Source organism: Nothoprocta perdicaria, unplaced genomic scaffold, assembly GCF_003342845.1.
Source record: "Nothoprocta perdicaria isolate Ctin4 unplaced genomic scaffold, notPer1 scaffold_15, whole genome shotgun sequence".
In the NCBI taxonomy this organism is placed as follows: Eukaryota; Metazoa; Chordata; class Aves; order Tinamiformes; family Tinamidae; genus Nothoprocta; species Nothoprocta perdicaria.
This window is the reverse complement of record NW_020454649.1, coordinates 7484374-7498310: the sequence shown is the minus strand read 5'-3', so window position 1 is coordinate 7498310 and position 13937 is coordinate 7484374. Positions and strand designations below refer to the sequence as shown.

Sequence of the window (13937 nt, the reverse complement as noted above, 5' to 3'; positions counted from 1 at the left end):
AACGGGTCTTTGCAGGATTTCTTAACCGAGAAACTTCCCTGGGTTTCTCCAGCCAGTCAGCCCGGCTACAGGGACTCTGTGGCTCAGGCTGCCCCGGTGCTGCACGGACATGCCTTACTACAGGTGCTGCTCTGCGGCAGCCCTGGCAGGCGCGCGCCCTCATGCTGGCCCCCACATCGCAGCACCCCAGGGCGCCCATATGCGCCTGCAGCCACCCAGAAGCGAAATAACAAACCCCTCTATCTCCCAGGCAGCACAGCAAGGATATGGGATAGCAGCTCCTCCCTTCTGGATTCCACCAAGCTAATAAGAGACACTGACATTCACAAGGCATGACTCACTCCCACGGCGTCCAGCGCTCCTGAAGCCTTGCGCACCGGGGGCACGCATGGCCGGTGTCACGCATGGCCGGTGTCTGCAGGCTGCCTCCATAACCATGCGACTCTGGTGGAAAAGGCCCTTCTCCTGTGTTTCCTCTAACCTAGCAGCACCACCACAGAGGAGGAGAGCCCCTCTGAGGGCAAACCTCACAGGCTGCTGCGCTGGCACATCAGCAGGTCACAGGCCAGCAAGGCCCAAAACACGATCCACTCCACACACAACCGTCACCCCTCCCCCAGAAATTCCTGCCTCCAGCCACTCCCAACCACAGTTTTAAATGAAGTTTGCTAGTCAAAAAGAGCAAAGGAATCTGCTATTTGTACACCACCGATGTCTGAGAGACCAAATCACCAGTTTTCCAAGCTGCAAATCTCAGTCCCAAGACCTCAAAATTTAGATACATCAGATATTACTAGCCTCATTTTCAATAGAGAAATTACATGCTCTGGCAGAGTCAACAGTTGAACCAAGGCCTAAAGCCCCCAAAGCACATGACACTAAGTTTTGTGGTCTGCCACTCTCTGCAGATACACATCTCAAAGTTTGGAAAAAATCCTAAATCCCTCATTAAATGTGACCTTTCATTGAAAGTGGTGACCAGTGACCACAACATGATGAATTTGAGCCGAGGGCCCGTGACCCCAGTGCTGGTATTGCTGATGGATCTGAGGCTCTGCAAAGCATTAGTCCCAAGAGCAAACATGTGCATTACCCATCAGTGAGACTGGCACTGAGAACTAAAAGCCAGCAGAGAAGTAGAAACCCAGCCCACTCTGACACCATCAGCACTCAGGTAGAAACATACGGGCATCTATCACCACAGCTAAGCAGAGCACTGGCTGCATCACACTACATCCCATGCTTTGGCTCCCAAAACCTTCTTTCCTTCTATCAAAAGATCTTTCTATCCTTCTTTCAAAAAAAAATATTTACTAGTGACACCTGCAAATTTATAAATGACACCAACTTCCTCCTCCCACATACATCCCATCCTCCCACCTACGGATATTTTCCAGGGCAAGGTATTCATCCATTTGTAAAGTACAGCCAGATCTTTCTCCTCCAGCACCTCCAGCACATGATTGCTTCCTCTCAGCCTGTCCTGCTCCTGTAGGGACAATGACATCTGGGAAGCACACAACTGATTTTAGCCCAACTCCATAGCCTTTAAGGAACGAGGACCTTTCAGATTGCAACGATATGGACAAAAAAAAAAAAAAAAAAACATCATCCATCCAAACACAGGTACCTAGACCAAGCCTGAAAGCTCTTTCCGCCGTCTCACTGTCTTACTTTCTCCCCATCACTCTGTTAATGTCTTTGTGTGATCAAGGGAGTTGTCCCTTGGAAAATATCTGCCAAAATGCACTGATTAAGTACGTATGGAAGGAAAGAGGACTGGTGACTGGAAGAGAGAACTTTGTTCCTTCTGATCTAGTATAGACAACAGATAAGGGCAACAGATAAGGAACCACAGTCAACACCAAATGTTTTATGTCACCTCTTTGTGGCTGGTTATTCCTTACAAAGCTTCCTTACTGCTGGCAGGATCAACCCTTTGATCTGAAGGCCACCCCTGCCAGCACCTCCTTCACTTCTCATTTCCTGCCTTTCTTATGGATATTTTGTGGCTGTCGCTTCCTGCTTCCTTTGCACTGCCTCTCTCAAACACACTCTCACCTCTTACACACGTACAAGCTCAGCACCAGAAGGGAAAGGATGGAAAAATGCCATGTAGGTATTGCATCCTACATGGGCACAGGCACTATGCTATCAACGACCTCTCTGTTAAGCCTTCACAGAAAGCAATTCCTGACTGCCCTCTCTTATTCTACCAGACCAGCATCCACCACTGGATTCATTCCTCATGCTGCCAGACTGTGGACACCCCAGGAAGCAGCAGGGCCCAGTGAAGAGCCAGCCTAGACTGCAATGCCCCAGCCACCAGGCTGATGCCTGCCAGCCAGGCTCAGCAGCAGCACTGGGCAGCACGGGACAGGCCCAGTGCTGGAGCTGTGTGCTCCCACCACAGCTGCCCCAACACCTCGGCACTCCACTTGCTCCCTACCTCCGCCACCACACTGAGGCTACGTTTCCACACAGGAAACGGTTACAGGTTTGAGCAACAATTATTATTAGCAGAGAACAATACAACATGCCTCTCAGGAACTGCCTACGGGGGACAGACAGCACTACATCAGCCACCCCCAACTAACATTTTTACTTGACAAAGAAATACAAGCAGCTTATTTCCACCTCCTTGCTGAAGAATCTCCAACGCCCATCAGCATAAACTTTAGGAGGCCCCACTGAAAATATCCTGTATAGAACCAAGATTTAGCCTGCGAGTACTGTGCTTGGAGAGAAGCAACACTACGGGTATGGCAGCGGAGCAGCAGAGGAGCGGAGCAGCGTGTGTGCAAGCACTGCCTCAGTCTGGGCACATCGGTTGTAGTCTAGGGCCTAGCGAGGGGTCGTGGGAGAAGAGAAACACGGAAATCCTGCAGCCACAGAGGGACACGGGTGGCGGCTGGCAAAGGAAGCAGGGCGGCAGGCTGCACTAGCAGACGTCATTGTCACAAATACCCGCGCTGATCAGCAGAGCTGGCAGCACAGCGAGGAGCTATCGGGACTGGTGAGCAGCGGGATCGAGGCGAGAAGCCCGTCTGCCTATGCCGCGCTTCAGTCAGACAACACAAGCTGTGCTCTGCTCTTAACAACATCACCAGGCAGCAAAAGAAAGAGTAATGCTGCAGAGCACTCATCATTCACCTCACACAATGACACATTAAATGTTACCAAGGAAAGCCCTGGAAGGCAGGAAACACGGTCATGTTTATCTCAAACACTGACTTATGGCAAATGACTGTGCCTTAGTTTCCGGTCCACTCCTATGTTGGCTTGACACTTCCATACAAAAGGATTGGGAAGCCTCAGTGTCGGTAAATAAGAATTATTTTTAGTTTGGTATCACTTGCTAACTCAGTGATTAACTTCTATATCAGATCTAAGAGAAGGACAACCACATGCCAGCTCGGCTGTCACAGTTCCACTCAGTGCGCTGTCCCCAGGAGTAGACCCTCCTGTCACAGGCCTGCCCTGAGACAAGAAAAAGGAAACCTGACTGTCTGGCATCCACAAAAATATACAGCAGAAAGGACCCACTCCATCAGATTCAGGACTACAGTGGCTGAAGGCAACACGAGGAAAGACACAGGTAGGCACATCTTGTATCAATAGACACACCAAGCTGGAAACCAATCTGGAGAAGAGCTGCCGCGTGGGATGTTCTCAAGCAAACAGAAGTACGGTCATGTTTATGTCAATCAACATACTGGGGACTACCCAGTCCCCCGCTGGGATCACCTGGAGCTCCTTGAGCTGGGACTACCTGGAGCTCCTACCAGGCCACCATGCACAGAGATTCTCCCTCATCTCAGGAGGGCTCTGCTGAGAAGGTTAGCAATTATTTACCAAAAGAACTGAGAGACACAAGAAAATGCATGACAACTAGGGAAAGAAACATGCTTTTTGCAGAAATATGACATATGCACAAAAGGATGTTCGGGTCAGGAACTTAAAGGAAGGACATCATCAGGAATCTACAAAGATCACAAGATAATTATGTGGAAGAGCCTCAAAAAGCTGTCAGCTTCTCCCACTCACACCCAAGCTTTCAGCAAGGCCACCAGACTTAAAAAGGGGACCTAAGAGCAGCCAGACTGAAGATCCACATACACAGGGCAGCATTATTGCATTTCTGACAGCGGCCTGCTACCAGATGCCTATAAAACCTGCAGTTATACTGAGAATTTTAGACTCAAGTTGATGTCAAGGCTACTAGGCTTCTACAACATCTGCTTTACTATGAATTCAACTGTCTCCTGTCCACTTGGAGCCCTGCTCAGCTACCTTAGCACTGCATACTGTCTGTGGCCAGAATCAAGGTCTAAACTTGCTGGATGCTGAGACATATTTGAGAGAATTTCCTTTTCCTTTCAGGCTCGTGAACACCTCGGAAGACAAAGGTGTTAGGCTCTCTTTACCACTAGCAGCCCTTTTCTGGCAGTAGTATAATTCCAGCAGGATTGAGATGGTCATTTATGTCTGAGTAGTAACAGGTTCACAGACCCCTCTGTTTTAAGGGTGCCAAAGTGGAATCCGAGGGTCTCACAGATGGCAAGGACGCGTTTGTTGGCACCAGGGGCTTGTTTCTAAACTAGTTAACAAAATGGCTGCCTCCACACACTACCTCAGAGGGATGATGTCATTTTAATTAATCCTTCCGCTACCAGACAAAACTTTAATAGGCTTTAGGAGCAAGAAATGAAACCATGTAAGGGAAAGAAGGAAGAGAACCACTGTAATTTAAAGGATGCTACAGAGCAGCTTGATAGCACATCACCAGGTGTGATTTAGCTTCCGGAAAGCAAAGGAAAGGGAACACAGCCTGGATTTTCCAGCAAGCACATCCTTCTCCCCCTCCGCTGCCTCTAACTGTTCTACAAGCTAAGCTTAAAGGCCGCATCTTACTTGAACAAAACGGAAATGTGGTCAAACCTAAGACAGGGAAATAAACCCAATTCCACAAGTTACAGCAACATTCGGAACATCTTTCTAATGCACAGACTTTGCAAAGCTTCCGAATTTCCATCAATGAATACTAAAAACTTAAAAAGGCGAAACCAAAAGCCGGTAGAAGTTCCAGGAAGCGCCCTGCGTTTTGGCCAGAGCGGCAGCGGCAGGGCCGCAGGGTTCGCCCCGCGCTCGGTGCGGGCGGGCGGGCGCGAGGGGCCTCCCCGGCGCCCACGGAGCCGCCGCGGGCGCTGCAGGTGCCACGAGGCGGCTCCGCGGGCCCCGGCGGCCGCTCCCGCGGGCCGCGCAGCACCTGCCCGCAGCCCCGGGGAGCGGCCCGCTGCCGGCGGCGGCTCCGGAGCCCTGGCGGGCCGCGCGGCGGGCACTGCGAGCCGCAGGCGGGCGCCACTAGTTGTTGTTGTTGTTGTTGTTAACCACCACTAAAAGCCGCTCGCCGCTGCCGCGCTGTTGCTGCAGTTACTGCTGGACACCGTGGCCCGGGCAGGCGCCGCTCCCGTCGCGGGCACGAGCGGCCCCGGCCCCGCAGCGCGCTCGGGTGCGGCCCCGTAACGCCGCGAGCAGGGTCCGCGCGCCCTGCTCCCGCTAACGGCCACCCTCGCGCCCCGCTAACGGCCGCGCCCCGCTAACGGCTTCCCCCCCACTCCGCTAACGGCCGCGCCCCGCTAACGGCCACCCCCCGCCCCGCTAACGGCCGCGCCCCGCTAACGGCCACCCTCGCACCCCCCTAACGGCCGTCCCGCCCCCCTCCCGCTAACGGCCACCCTCGCGCCCCGCTAACGGCCGCGCCCCGCCCGCGCGGCCGCCATTTCGGGGCGCCCCGTCTCACCTCTCCGCGGCCACCGGAGCGCTCGGCGCCGCCTCACGCCAGACCCCACCGCGCTGCGGGGGAGGAAGCGGCGGAGCAGGGAGGGCGGGAGGGAGGGAAGGGGGGCGGCGCGTCCCGCCCTGCGCGGCCCGGGACGCCCAGCGGGCGCCGCCACCCCGACCCCGCGGGGCGGCCCCAGCCCGGCCCGGCCCGGCCCGCGCCGCCCCCGGCACCGCCTCGTCCCGCCGCCCGCTCCCTGCTTGTGTGCGGGGGAAACGCGGCACGCGCTGCTGTTTCCATAGCTGAGGCACTGCCTTGCACCCACGGCGAGTTGGTCTGTGCTTCGCAGCTGCTTCTTGAAAGTTGTTCCCCCCCCGCCATAAACCATCCTGTAAATCAAGCCCTGACTGGCACACTGCCTCATCCCTCCATTATCTCATTCCAGGTTCTCTCCGAACACCTCTGTGCAAAGAAACAGCTCTGCACAGAGAGTGCTGGCAAAGCCCGTCGCTCGCTGCCTTTGGTGGCCAAGTCCCTTCAACGCACAGTGCAGGGGATGAGAGGGAGGAAAACGTTGGGATCTGAGCAGAGGGGGACAGGAGAAGGCCAGCTGGGGACCCGCGGGGTGTTCATCACTGCTGTGCAGCTCTCCTGCCCATCTCCTCCCTCTCACAGCGAGGAAGCAGATCAATGCAGCACTACCACACTTTCCTTCAGGCAACACACCAAGACAGCCAGGCCAAGAAGCCACACGTGGACTGTTAGGAGAGATTCACTCCAGGGCAGCTTCGTTTTGCATTATTTATTCATCATCCAGTTTACAAGGAACCAGAGAGGGCCCCTTGGCCCCAGAAAGGCAGAGAGGAAGGACCTTTTCACAAGAATAGGGGCCACGTTAGACCAAAAGCAGTAGGGGAGAACCTGCTTCACACAGACCTGGAAGGGGCAAGTAAAATCCATGTATGAAGAAACATACAAGAACAACAAGAAAGCAAAAAAGCTCCATTTCAAGTATAAGCAGAATTATGAAAGAAAAGGACCAGAAGGGGTTTAAAAAAAATCCCTCAGCAAACAGCATTGCTATGCAGCACTGCCATCCCTGTGGCATCTGTGGGCCATGCCAGGAAGGCAGCGGTGACGTGTACCAGGAGACCCAGTTCCCTCCAGCTTATTGTGGGAGTAGCCGGGGACCTGCGGTCACAGCGTGCAGGAAGTGACACTGCAGGGCCTTTCGGCAACACTTTGCCCTTTGCATGCGCTCTTTGGTTGCTGCCCGCTCGCCCGCAGCACTCACTGCCACCACCTGTACCCACAGTGCACAAATGCACCTTCTGCAAGCATTTAGGTACGTAGCCTTTACCTTAAAAAAAAAAGCTAACTCTAGCTGGCATAAGAAAAGGCATAGAGCTGTGCTAGGGTTTGCAGGACCTGGCCCTGGCCCTTATTAAACAGCTTGGCTTAAGGAACACCTAAAGCATGCTTCCCAGGCATGCACAACCTGGAGCCCACTTACTGCTGTTCTGCAACTGAAGTTTGAATGTGAATAGTAAGAAGCAGGATGACACTGTTTGAAAGAGCTAACAGTTAAAAACTGCAGTACTGTAGGTTTATTGGAGAGATACATGGACCAGGAGATAGCTGAAAAGAGTGTTAAAGACAGCACAAACTGAGCACAAGGTCTGTTTATAACCAGAGCCTAAGCGCTTGTTCAATACACATAGAGTAAGAGATTAAGCAAGGTCAAAAGTGCATGAGACACAAGCAGAAAACAATCCAGGAGAGACTGCATGGTCCCCATAGCAAGAACTGATTAAATGCATTTAAATGGAGTTCAGGCTGCTGGAATAACGAGCCCAAGCGGTACCCCAGCAGGCACGCCATGCATTTCTGCTAGGAGTTGCACCTCAGCCTGCCTCCGAGGTGGCAGCAGTGCCCTGGGAGGCAGGCGCGCTGGAAGGAGCAGAGGGCATTCCCAGACAGCCCATGGAGCCGGCTGCACGCGTGCACGCGCTGTGGGATGAGGCGCCCTTGTCCTGCGAGGCCGGCGCGCTCCGAGCACCCTGGCTCTGCCACAGAGCTGCCTGCGCCTCCAGCCTGGGAAGGAGGCACGTGAGGTGGGTGTAAGGTGCTCTCATTTCTCCAGCGTGTTCAGGAGCAGGTGACTGCAGTGAGGAGAACAGAGAATCAGGATCCTTGTTTATCGTGAGCCTTTTTCTAGTAGTTCTACTATTTGACAAGGTATTTTCCCCCCTGCTACGTTATCCATCACAGTCACAGGGAGAAGAGAAGAAACACCCCAAGCATTTGGGATTCCTGCATCTGACCTGAGGGAAAGTTTTACACAGCATTTCAGCTTTCCAGAGACATGCAGCTGGCTACTTCTGCTATGCTTATCCCTAACCTGTTATCACAAAAGAAGTGACACTAAAGGCAGAGTGGGTTCCCTTTGCCTCTGTGAAGTTCGGGGGACTCTGCATGCTGGTTAGCAGCTGTTTTTCCTCCTGTGCCCTAGCTCTGACTGTACACCCAGCTGCACTGTGACATGAGTCAGGACAGTACCCAGGCACCAAGATGAGTGTTTTCTTGTGCTAGGATTTCAAAATGCCTTACAAATTATGTGCAAAGAGTCACCTGTCTACCAAGAACTGCAGCTGATGCAGTGCAGGAATAAGCCCTCAGTTATTTTTGCCTCCTGTCCCAGCCTGGCACCATCTCAGGGTACCACTTTTATCTGCTGTTATTTATGCAGCGCTTGGTCCCAGAGTTGCTTGCCGAGGTGCCTGCTCCCACGGCTGCTATTTGAAAGCAGGAGAGATTCTGAGCAAAAAAAGGAGGAGGGGGAGGAAGGTTCAAATGACACTTTGAACTGAAAGTGTCTAGGTTTTCTAATAAGAAACTGAACTATCCTTGTCATTCTGGTACTCATTCTTGTTCAAGTGCAACCCACTCAAATTTTGTTCCATCCTAGTATGGATGACAAAATTCTGCTCTACTACATTGTCCCCAGACATTTGGGAAGCATCTGCCCCAGTTTAGTTTTCTGCATTGCCTTCCTCAGGGAACCAAACTCTATCTGTGTTTAAAGAGAAAAACAAACAAACAAACAAAAAGGCTTTTGACTTTTCCAAGCCTCCTGTACCTACCACCAGCAGGGAAAGACAAGGGAGAACATCTGTCTTCAGAGACACATAGCCTAGAAAACAAGAAAGCAATGTCCATGTTTGGGTTATCACCGAGCAATCTAAAAATTACAGCAGTGTCTCAAGATCAAATAGAGAGGATTTTGGTTTCCCCACATAGTTTCCCAAAAAAAAAAAAAAAAAAAAAAAAAAGCAAGTGGTTCTGCTGGCAGCCTGTTTGGTGCTGTGTACCGAGTAACAACAGCCCCAGTCCCTGCAGGACCTCTTCCAGCTTACTGCTCCCTGGTCTCTGAAAGGTGTTTTTAGCAATGGAACCCCTCGCTGTTTAATAGCCAGACAGCAGTAAGGACTGGCCAGGAGCTCATTCCTTTTGGTCAGGAATCCTACTCTTGTGGAGAGAAATTTCCTTTCCCCTATCAGAGGGAAGTGGCACAGGGAGGATCATGGAAAAATCTTCGTAATGCTGACGGGCTATAGTGACTCAGAGTACTTTTCCTGCATGGGATATTCCCAGAGAAACCTGGGCAACAAACAGACACTCAGAATTGGAGTCTGACTAATTGCCTTATCCCAAGAGAGGAAGGACAGTGGATAAATATAGGCACTCTCTGTACTGTAAGGCTGGGCAGACAGCTTCATAGCTGCAGTTTCACATCTTGCCCCCAAGATTTCAAAGCCACACAAAGCCACAGGCTCAAGAAGAAAGGGGATGGGGCATTACAGTCAAACCAGGAGGGTGGGATCCATCCATGACCTTTCAGCACTGCAGGAAAGTCAACTCCCAACTCCTGGAGATCTTTTTAGGAAAGCATACGAGTGTGGCAGGGAACAGGCAGCATTCAGGCTGGACACAGGCTCTGTACAGCCGCCCGGTAGGTACCGCACAGCTCCCGCAACAGGCGGTTGTAAAACAACAGCACCTGTTCCATAAAGTCCACTGTGAGTCCCAGGGCAACGGCTCTGTGTCCTGTACCCTGTACAAGAGGCTCAGTGGCAAGGTCTGGCAGGGCAACAAAATGAAGAAAGCCACTGGGATGAACAGCTTTCCGGCACAGACCGCATCCACAGGTGGAGCTAGCTAACTGCAGTGCTGGCCAGTCAAGCCAAAGTGCCCGGTAAATAGAGCACTGGAGCTGCTCTGTTGGTGCCACTGGAGCCCCAATTGGTGCCATTAACCAATACCAGCAAAGTTCCTCCCAAGAAGTAGAGACCTCCAGAGACCAAAGCTGTAGGGAAAAGTGGGAAATGGAGCAGTGCAGATAATATGTCCATTTTGTCCTGATTTAGTCCTTGGATCCTCCCAGCTGGGGAAACCGTGCACCTTCCCTGAGCCTGTGCAGAGCTTGGACCAGCAGAACCAGCCTGCCCAAGAGGAGCCCAGCTTTGCGCTCCGGCCTGTGTCTCTTGCGGACTTACTGACGTGCCTTAGGTGCAGCACCCTCTCCACCTGCCGACGTCTTCCAGGTGCAGGGCAGTCTCCCTCTGCCTGTCTTCCTGAGCTGTCAGCAACCTGGAACAAGCCGCACAGATCAAAAGCACAGTCTGGATACTGAGCTCTTCCTGCCAAAGCATCTGCCAAGACCATATAGGATGTTGAAAAGCGACTGGCCAAAAAGCTGGCCGTGTTTGGAGGTTGGATAAATAACCTATACAGAAAATAACCATAAATTTCCATGAGGAAATGACCAGGGAGAAAGACTGGACATGTACAAGAAGGGATGGCATGGCTGTCAAAGCACCAGACCGGGGCTGGAGCGCTCTGTGCCTTATTTCCCAGCTCCCAGACTGCTGGCAGGATCCCAGGCCGCTCGCTTCACCTGCCTGATCATCCCCTGCAGAACCAGGGCAATAAAGCGCGTGAAAGGCCTGCGCTGCGGGGGAGGTGATTCACCCAGCTGCTGAATAAGTCATCCCAGTTAATAAACAGCGAAGGCCTGCTGCGAGGTTAACAAAGAAGATGCAGCAGGAGGGGAAGCAGGAAGAGAAAGCAAGAGGATATTTTTGTTGTAAAATTTCAAAGGCTTTTTCTTTTCAGAAATACTTGCTTTTTTAAAACTTAAAAATCTTGAAGCAAACTTTCTTCAGCCTTATAAAGTGCCTTATGTATCCTCTTAAAAAAATACTGCCACTAAAATATCACATTCTGTATAATGCTTAATACACTAAAGAAGAGAAAACATTACAGGTGCATATAGAGTTTAAAACAAAAATGCCATCCTAAAGCCTGGGATATTACCCAAAGCTTTTTCTGACTAAATATTCAAACTAAGGCCGTTTCACTGACCTGGCCATGTGCAGCATGGGCTCCACGATGTTGCAGCCAGCCATGGCGCTGCACTCGTAGAAAACAGCCTTGTATTCCTGCAGAGAGCAGAGCAAGCCGCTGTCTGCTGCGGGCTCCCATACCACCCACCAGCGCCCTCGGAGCCAGCCCCTTCCCTGCCCAGCACCCGCACAGGGGTCACCCCCCTTGCTGGGCCCAGCCCCTTCCCTGCCCAGCACCCGCACAGGGGTCACCCCGCTTTGCTGCGAGCGGCTGCTGCTGCCGTAGCCCCTCCGAGGGTGGGAGGGCAAGACCACATCCTGCTCGGCTAGGTGGGAATGGGAGGTGGCTGTTCAGCAGCATGGGGCCCAGCTGGAGCATCCACGAAGGGGATAGTTATCTGGGAAGGGCCCTTTCCCCCAGGGTACACAGACTGCCTCATGTTTGTGCTACAGAGCCCAGTTCGTGGGAAGAGCTCCGAGACCCTCTTCCTCCTGCCCAGCAGGCGAGGATGAGGTACCCTCAAGGTGCCCTCGAGGGTGAGGTACCACCAGGCATGCAAACACAAGGAGCGAGGGAGGACTGTGCAGTGCGTGGGAAAAACCAGCTCCCTGAGGAAGGCCAGGCACCACTGCCAGGAGGCATCCAGCCCAAGGAAGAACACACTGCCCAAGGAGCAGGGTCTGCCACAGGCCGGACCTCATCCTCCCCGGTACCCACGGGACCTGGGCACTTGTTTGCCTTGGAGAACAGGCAGGGGTAGAGGGCAGGCCCCGCGTACGGGAACGGCTCCGAGCTCCGAAGCGCTGCCCTGCTCGCCGGGATCAGGGGCTGCAGAGCCCAGTCACACCTTCGCCAGCCTCTCCCCCTCCACCTTGGGCACGCGCCGGGCCCCTCTCGGCACAGCATCCGTTTTATTTCCAAGCAGGAAGATCACAGCTCCATCCTCAATACCTTCCTGCAGAAGGAACAGAGCAAAGCACTTGAGATTCATCCAAGGCACAGCAATATCCTGAAGCAGATCCTATTCCAGCTTTCGTAAACAGGAGCTTTGCCACTGACTGCAATGGCAACAGAATCAAGGACCCCGAAGAAGCTGCCAAAATATTCCATATTGCTTGCTTAAAGGGCCATTCCACAAGTGACCCCAGGGATCTGTGCAGGGAAGTTTAAACTATGGGAATATATTCCAAGTGCTTGGAGCGTACAGCTGGGATTCATAGAGAGGGGAGACTGGTCTCAATTCAAATTCCTCTCTAGGAAATAAGAAACCTAAAGACCTAAGTTTGTCCTACCAGGCCACTAGAAATTTAAGTTCATACGAGGTTTCTTATGAATTCAATAGTTGTTTTAAAAACTTGACAATTTCACTTCAACTCTGAATTGACACACAACATATCTAAATTACACAAATCAAAGTATTTCTGTCTTCCCACACAGACACAAACCTCACAGAAATAGTCATTAATATTTTTTGTTGGGAGCTTGGAAGTTAAGAAACAAACAAACAAACTCACAGAACCAAAAACAAACAGTCACCAAAAACAAACAATCAAGAGTTAAAGCTACAGCAAGTGAGGGAAGAGAACAGTTCAGCAGTGGTTAAGAGAGAAGCTGTTGCAGGTATTACACAATCTCATCCAGAAATTCCACAGTAATCAGGATCTTGGCGATCTCCCCGAACTGCCGTACTCGCACGCTGCAGGTTTGAGCGCCTGCCCGCAGCGCAGAGCCGTCTCTTCCCTACGGAGGGGCTGCACCCAGGGGAGCTCCTGTCCCCAGCGCAGCGCCGGGCCGACGTGCCAGCTTTACGGGACGTTGCCAGCGGGCACAGGCCGGGCACAAACACGCCTCGCTGCTCCGGCAGCTCCCACCGGCTTCTGCTGTGGAAACACCCCAGCTCATTTAAGGGGGGGCCACCGGCTCCCTTAGAACTACAAGCAGCTGGTCCAAAGCCCAGGCAGTGCCCACAGCATCTGGGACCCACCTTGGGGCCTCCAAGAACGTCGCTCCCGGAGGGGAGGCAGAGGAGGCAGCATTAGAGAGCTGCCCTGCTCTCACCTGCACGCTGCTCATCCAGTTCCGCACTGCCGTGAAGGAGCACTCGGCCGTGATGTCGTACATGACCAGGATCCCATCCGCCTTCCGGAAATACTGCTTGGTAATGCTCCGGAACCTGAGTCCAAAAGAAACCCAAGGTGCTCTCAAAGCCACGTCTGGTAACAGCAGGAAACAGAGCAGGACTGTGTGTCTTTTAGTGCAGACCCTCTGCAAGGCCAAGCAGCCACATGGAGACACCCATCCACTGGGGCTGGTGTGTGCCCAGGCTGGTATCAGACAGGGCAAATCCATGGGATTTCAAGGCCCCATTTCTGAGAAGAACAAAGCAGCCGGGACTAAGCATGATGCTGAGAAAGCAGGAAGAAAATTCCTTCCACTTCAGGAGGAAGGAAACAGAGATGGGTCTATTCAGGTGGGGCAGTACAAAGTAATTGTCTGTAACAAGGGGGATGGGTGGCGAAACCACAACCTTTCCCTGAAGTGTGGAGGAATCTGCAGGCTAAGCTGTGCCGCAGCGTAAATGAGGCTCGAATGATGTCTGCCCCAGCGCTGCCAAAAGAGCTATTAGGACCTCGGCACAGACACAGTCTGATTCCAAAGCCAATTTCTAATCTATAAAGCAATGCCCTCATGCATAAATCTAGCCGTTAAATAAGGTTCCCAGAAGAAATTCCCAACAGATATCTACTTT

General features: G+C 52.5%; 1 protein-coding gene across 1 annotated transcript in view; it reads right to left on the bottom strand.

The window, feature by feature from the left end:
* Positions 1-7851: 7851 nt before the first annotated feature.
* The window catches only part of CRACR2B (calcium release activated channel regulator 2B), a 28548-nt gene continuing 22462 nt past the window's right edge, over positions 7852-13937 (bottom strand). The window contains exons 16-21 of the mRNA XM_026034791.1: positions 13247-13361; positions 12036-12143; positions 11207-11283; positions 10339-10432; positions 8926-8975; positions 7852-7944 (exon numbers count right to left, since the gene is read on the bottom strand). Coding sequence (XP_025890576.1) covers positions 10348-10432; positions 11207-11283; positions 12036-12143; positions 13247-13361 — 385 coding nt within the window. The 3' untranslated portion in view covers positions 7852-7944; positions 8926-8975; positions 10339-10347. The remainder of the gene's footprint in view (positions 7945-8925; positions 8976-10338; positions 10433-11206; positions 11284-12035; positions 12144-13246; positions 13362-13937) is intronic.